Source organism: Gastrolobium bilobum, unplaced genomic scaffold (assembly GCF_033153095.1).
Source record: "Gastrolobium bilobum isolate Gb01-03AN ecotype WA unplaced genomic scaffold, APGP_CSIRO_Gbil_v1 utg21709, whole genome shotgun sequence".
Lineage (NCBI taxonomy): Eukaryota > Viridiplantae > Streptophyta > Magnoliopsida > Fabales > Fabaceae > Gastrolobium > Gastrolobium bilobum.
The window spans coordinates 504,677-512,321 of record NW_026898833.1 but is presented as its reverse complement, the minus strand read 5'-3'; the positions used below and the strand labels follow the sequence as shown (position 1 = coordinate 512,321).

General features: G+C 31.7%; 1 protein-coding gene across 1 annotated transcript; it reads left to right on the top strand.

The window, feature by feature from the left end:
* Positions 1–400: 400 nt before the first annotated feature.
* Positions 401–1,714, top strand: LOC133284570 (protein EPIDERMAL PATTERNING FACTOR 1). The gene is made up of 2 exons (XM_061481614.1): positions 401–497; positions 1,428–1,714. The coding sequence occupies exons 1-2, from the start codon at positions 401–403 to the stop codon at positions 1,712–1,714; spliced, it is 384 nt and encodes a 127-aa protein (XP_061337598.1).
* The last annotated feature ends 5,931 nt before the right edge of the window (positions 1,715–7,645 follow it).

Below are 7,645 nucleotides of genomic sequence, written 5' to 3'. Positions count from 1 at the left end.
GTAAACAAGTGGAAGTCCAAACTTGAGGCGGCATTTATGCTACCTAGCAATACTTGTGCTGATGAGGCAATTGCTCAGACACTACTCACGTAAATGAAGCACTTTTAACTCTTCCATGGAACAACAAAAGCTCGAGCAATCCTGTGACTAAGTATGACCAATCTTGTTATGCATCCTCTTTCATGTGACCTCCTCTTATCACACTCTCCCCTTGCCTGTGAACTGCTTCAATTCCATGATATCTCTTTTCCAAACACCCCCCTTATTGTTTATGCGTATATATACTACGTACACCACCCTTTGCCATTCACTAGCTAGTCAAGTTTATCTCTTCACATATCTCAAAACTAACAACAACATCCCAAAACACTGAGAAATTGAGAGAAAGACACCATATATAATGAGGAGGAGCTATGTTTATGCTGCTTCAATTGCCCTTCTTTTGCTTTATGTTCCAGTCATCATCTCCGCAAGGCACATAACCCGGTCACATTCGCGTAAGTTTCCAATTCATTGATTTAATTATAGGTTCGTTTTTCTGCGTTCAGATAAGTTATCTGTAGTAAGTCCAATAAGATGTCGTTTTGGGTAGAAATTATGGTGTTTTTGTAATTTTAATTTATTTCAAGATTATTATAATCTTTATAATTTTAATTTTCTCATCTTTCAATCCCAAAACGACGTCGTTTTAGAAATAAATGCAGACAACTTATCTGCGTTAACTGCATAAATATTTTTCAGTTTAATTATATTATATAGTTGGAAATCATAATATATATATATATATAGGCTAAATCTTTTCTTATGTTACAGGCAATTTTTTGTCTCATGCCATAGAAACAATGTTCTGGTGGGTCCCACCATTTTTTTGAAAACATAAAAAAAAGTTAAAGAAAAAAAAAACTATTGTGAGGTGACAGGAGATGATTTTTCTTCAATGACAGAAGAAAATCATCTCCCATATATATATATATGGAAAAAATGTGTGCCATTTTAAAGGATGTAAAGTTGTGTCATTTTAAAATAGAAAAAAAATAGATAAATGAAGAGAGAGAGAGTTGAAAAAAAAAGTAAAGGTGTGGGTCCCACCTCTTTATGAGAGTAAAATGATATAAGTTGTGTCATTTAAAAGGATAAATATTTTTTTCTATATATATATATCATCAAAATAAATAAATAATGGGGACTACATAAATTGTCTATTTATATTAATTTAAGGAAAATATTACTCTCATTTGATATAAGATAATTTCTCTCCTACTCTCTCACTTCGATTTTCTCATCTCATCTTTTTTTTTTTCTTGTAACTGTGGGACTTACTCATTTTCTATCTACAACATAAGATAACTATGTTACGTAAAAGGAGAATAATAAAACCTTTAATTTAATGTGTGAAATGTGGTTGTGGTGATTTTTATGTCAAGTAGGACATGGCCATAAAGATCCTGCAGGGGAAAATACAAAAGAACATGGAAGTGAATTGGGAAAACAACGGGTGTATTGGGAAGGAAGAGTAACAACAAAACGTATGCGAGGGGCAGACACACTGCAAGTAGCAGGGTCAAGGTTACCAGATTGCTCTCATGCTTGTGGGTCATGTTCTCCATGCAGGTTGGTGATGGTGAGCTTCGTTTGTGCATCCCTTGCTGAGGCTGAGTCATGTCCTATGGCTTACAAGTGCATGTGCCATAACAAGTCCTATCCTGTTCCATAGAATAAAATAGAATACACTCTAGATCTCAATTTTCATGCTTCAATATCTAACCCCGTGTAACATATATATATAGTGCCCATTTTCCTGGCTTTTTAAAATTGCTTTTCTTTTTCTCTGTTGTTCAACATGGTTAACACGGATTACTGGCTGTAAACATGGTTTTTGGCACGGTGGAAAAGTATTGTCTAGTTCTTGTTAAGATAGTAGGTTTGTGAATCCTATATTTTATTCAACACGGAAAAAATCACTGCGACTACTCTATAAGAAGTTAAGAACCGCGGTACGCAACAATCATGAGAGAATAATACTGAAATTTTATACAAAATTATATCCATAGACCCAAAAGAAGGGAAAATTCTTGAGCAAGTAGAACTGTCACAGCCAATTTCTGAATTTAAAGACGTGACGGGAGGCACAAGGTGTCTGTAATGGGATTCGAATGCATATAAAAACTTTATGTCTCACCTCTATTTTTTCGTTGGATTAATTAAGGATTGAAAATTTTATTTCCTATACACACATAAAAGTATGTGAAGTTTATATTATCTTTTTCTCTCTATTCTTTTTATATGATCTCACATGTGTCCTATATATTTTTATGTATATATATAGGTAGGGTGTAAATGGACCAGGATAGGCCGGGCTTTGACCTTCCTGGCCTAAGTCTACGTAAAAAAATATTCAGTCTATTTGGTCTTTTGGTCTATTAAAGGCTTTGTTTATAGGTCAGACCTGACTTATTTTTAAAAATAGAAAGCCTTATATGGCCTACAAGCCTTGTAAGCCTCCCACTGCAGATACTGAGCAATGAAAATAATTGTATAGAGAAAAGAAAGTTTCATTCATGCATGCACTAATACTTCTCATAAGAAATAAAAAATGACAAACAAGAGTCAACATAATACATCAGCTCTATAATGTATATCAGAGGGGAATTAGAGTCAAAGAAATGGAAAAAAAATACAATTACTGGGTCAACCAAAGACGAAACTTAGAGACGAGAGTGAGAAGTCACTTAGAAGCGGTGGTGCATAAAAGAAATTAGGGTTGATACTTTGCCACCTAGAATAAATATATTATTTTATTTTATTTTAAAAAATTAAATAAGTCAGCCTACAAGGCTTTAGACCAGACTTGATAAAGTTGGCTTATGGCCTATTTGTTAAAAAGATTTTTTTGTAAGTCTAAGCCTACCCTACTTCTTAGAAAGATTAGGCTAGATCAGGTTCAACATAGGTCGGGTTGTAGGTCAGGTCAGGCTAGCCTGGCCCATTTAGACCTTAGGAAATAAAATTTATTTCCTACTGCATGAGAAACAATCATCTCTTCTAATTATTGTACCTATCTTGAGGATAATAGACATCAATCTATTACATTTCATCGATCCATTTGTATTGGAACCCATGATCATATTCAATGAAGGACTTGGTTCAGAATCAGGATAGTAGTCCAGCAAACCTTTGGGCTTGGGAAAAATATATTATGCTACCACGTAAAGGAAATTTTTACGGTAGACTTGATCAATTGGGCCGTGGATTCCACAATAACGGGCCCATTCAACTGCTTCTGGGACCAATGACAACAATGAAGCCCAAAATTGACGCTGCATATCAGAATCTGAGCCTTGTACTGTGGAGGACTATATGGCCCATGTATAAATGCCCATCATGCCCTGGTGCGTTTATCGCTTAATATTGTACCCTAGCTTGTGTATGCGAAAGTCTGCTACAAACTTTTTGGAACTAGGAATTGTAACACGAAATCTTTTATAGCTTCTCATTACTCAGCATGATGCATAATGAGCTTGACGAAAACTGATTAATATGCTTAGTGATTGCGCAAAAGGCTTTTTACATATGATGAGAATGTGAACACAAACATCATGGTTGATTCGATTCATCAACAAAAAAGAACAGTGCACTTTTTGGACACGGTAGTTTTTAGGGTATGAGACTGAGACCACTACAAATATATCATCATGGCATGGCACACAAAGCAAGTGGATTAAAAAAGACACACGTACACACAACACAAAAGAAATTTTTCTTGAATACGTGGGGACTGCTTTACTTGCTGTATAAGCATTAAGATGTCACAATATCTATTCATTCAGGTCGTAGCATGCTTTTACTTTATTTTTGTCCTTGTATTCCTCAGTTATGAAATTGTAACATCATGGCCGAACGGAAAAGTAGAAAGTGGTTATTTTGAACTTTGAACTTCCAATTACATTGGAAGTGAGGAACAACGTTTGTGTTATCTTATCAACATCTATGGTCTCTGTCCTCTTTTTGCTTCTTAACTACATAAATTTGGAATTCTCTTTTATCTGAATTATTACGCACACCTATGGAGGCTGGAACTACATTTAAGTGCGTTTCTAAATCCATATGAAATTATTCAGGAACAAAAATAAAATAAAATTAAGATTAAATTATTTTGTAGGTCATTTTTATTTTATTGTTTGAAAAAGAGAGAGTTTATATATCGTTCAACAATTATAAATTAACCCCTGCAGTTACAAAAACATCTCTAATGGAGTCTCTAAATCCAATCGATTGTTAGGTCCGTCCACAAGAACCAATTAAATTTCAAAAAATACAATAATCTACAAGTTAATTAAACCAAATAATAATAAGTTTATAGATTGCAAGAGTTTAAAAGTTTAAACTTCCATGCTACTAGTATACCCCCAAAAATGTGAAACCAACTTTCAAATGATAGCTTTTTTCTTCTCAATTTTTATGTTGTACTAAAAATATTTAATATTTTAGAAAAATAAAATAAAATAGAATGACTTTAAGTTTTACATAACTTCCCAATTACATAAATTTTTTTATATAAGGATATCTTAACTTAGTAACTAGGTGCGATTATGTTTGTAAGATTAGTCCTATTGAAATACCCGTTGAATATGTGATTTGAGAAAAACTAATTAATCTGATTAAGAAAGCATTACAAAAAGAGTAATTTTTCCATAAAGTTTAAGAAAATCAAATCTAAACATGCACTATATTTATAAATTATAATAACTTTCGCTCATAAACTTATCCAACAAATAACACTACCAAAAAAAAGAAAGAAAAATGGCCAATGAGTAAATGAAAAGCAAGATATTACGTTAGGATGACTTCAACACGCACAATTTTTTTTTTCTTCTTAAAAACAAATATGGAATTGAAATAAGAAGATAAGATTTTCTAACGGCATTATGGAACGGGGCCCAATTTCTTGTTAGGTTTCGGAGTTGTTGTTTGCCTCGCCCACTAAAGGTCGAAGAGTTATCTTCTGCCGAAAGCCCACAAGAGACCAACAATCCAACATTATAGTGCCATATATTATTAATTATTAGGGTAATATTTCTCTCATTTAATATGAGAGAAGTTTTTTTCCTACACTAACAAGAAATGTCTAGCCCACAAATTAAAGAAAAAAAATTGCAGGCACGTCTTTTTATATATCAGTGACATGAGATAGTTATCTCCTGCAGTTGAAGAAAATAATTTCCCTAATTATTATTAGAAAAATAGTACTCTCCTTTCACATAAGATAATTCTTTCATGTTCTCTTATTTTGATTTTCGCACCCCATCTTTTCTTTTTTTCTTTTTTCTTGTAATGGTGGAATCCACCCATTTTATCTCTACAACATAAGATAACTATCTTATGTAAAAGGAGACTAATAAAGCCCTTATTATTATCCCATGAATGATGAACATAACACAATGTATTAATTAATTTTATAGTTTAAGGGTGCATTTTGATATATCTTTTCTAAAAAATATTTTTGTTATAATATCTTTTTAGTTTTTTTTTTAGTAATTGTTTTTTAAATTTTCTAAAAAAATACTAAAACAGAAGTATTTTCTTTAAAAAAAAAAAATAGCAACAAATGGGTCCTGAAACTTTCATATACTAAATTGTCAACAAATTTTGTGTGCTGTGACATTTGACACTACTTTGTGATCCCATCCCAATTAAGGTTATGACAAGTCGAAATCCCAATTAAGGTATTGACTTGGAGGATCATAACCCCTCATGTGTGTGTCAGTGACAACAAAGATGATGGCTTTGTTGGTGGTTTCATTTCATACTCTACTTTCATCAGCTGAGCTGCTTCCCTTCTCTTACACATTCATTGCTTCGTCACATTAACATTTTTTTGGGGTCACATGTCACATTAACATTTATTGTAGGCGGTTTGGTATCAATTTTGGAATCAATATATTGACGACCCATTTCTTAATAAAATTTTCAAATTGGACCTTCCTTTTCGTTAATATCTAAGTGGATAACAACCCTGTGGTTTGCACTAAAAATGGTGGGTTTCTCCACTAATGTCAATAAAAGAATAAAACTAAATTAAGGTTCATCAATGGCTTCCTGTTAGGTGTTATTAATTTGGTAATATAACATTTATAAATGACATAGAAGTTAAGTTATACATTTTTTATATTTAAAATAAGAGATTTCTTTTAGAATGCATAAATGTGTGAATAATAAAACTTACAATAATAGGTGAATAACCTTGACTCTGCAATTCAAAGAAAAACATTTTAAAAACAATCAGTAATTATAATAAAAAATATTAATAAATTTTCAAATTAGACATATGGAAATAAAACATCTTCCTGAAATAAATTAAAACATGAAAAGCTCAGAAATAATTCTCCTAAAAAAATAATCAAATGCATACTAATACCTGCTTTGTTTTGGAATTACTAATGAATTATAAATTAGCTTTGGATTTCATGTATCCCCAAAATCTTCGGTTATATTTACAAATTTTTTGTTTATAAACTTTTACAAATTATACTATATATTTCGGGGGTACACATGAGTACAAATATTTAGATGTGTACTCTGCAAAGTATATAGTATAATTTGTAAAAAATTTAAATAAAAAATTTATGAATATAACCCTGTTCATAAAACAATTATTATTTAAGAAAGGAAAAAGGACTTAAACATCACTTTCAACGCTATTAGAAAATAGAAAAGAATCTCCCCGGGAATTTTGCTATTGTATTTAGCTGATTTTTCTTTGGTTTGTAATTCTCGTAGAGTGTTTCTGAACTGGGTTTGTGTTTGGAATCTTTAGCCTCTTCTTATTTACCAAAAAAAGAAAAAAAAAAAAAGAAAAAAAAAAGGATCTGATTTGCAGCGTCCGTCATTGTTTTTGGCCATGTTTGCCACTCTTCATTTTAGCTGCATCACATCCAAATTCTAGAATGGGGCTTGTGGCCACCATAATATATATTAAAACCTATAGGATTGAATCTTCGATAGCTAGATGTAAGTCGATGGGGCTTGTGGCCACCATGATATATAATTATCATTAATTCTCAACCAAATCTCTCCAATTATAGATCCACAAATTATATCACATTATTCATTTCACAAATTGATTAAATTGATTTTTGTTGCTAAACAAATAGCTCGCTTGATCATGAACCATCAATATTCATTCTGCTAAAAGTGCTTTCTGTCCCATTTAAAAAAAAAAAAAAAAAGTTCTTTCTGTCTTCTTCTTTTTCTTTTTTAATTTATTTTTGTTGGAATTCTTATACAATTTAAATGTTACTTATGAATAATAAGTAAGGTGTGAAGAGATATATTTTTTTACTATTGAATAGACATAACTATTATTGACAAATAGACATGATTGTTCACCGCCGGAAGACACGATTTTTCATCGCCAATAGATATTATTCATCATGGTCAGTCATGATTTATAAATATGAAAGGAAATCATTGAATTGTTTTTTCTCCAATATTGAAATTATGCCAAAACGCTTTTTGAAATCTTGTATTCATTCTGTATGGTAGTTCAAATATAGGCTGCATTCGCAGATGCTGTTTGTTTGAGAGTGCCATCAACAATCAGAGATAATTTGTTCTATATTAAGAGATAACTATCCGTAAATCTTAG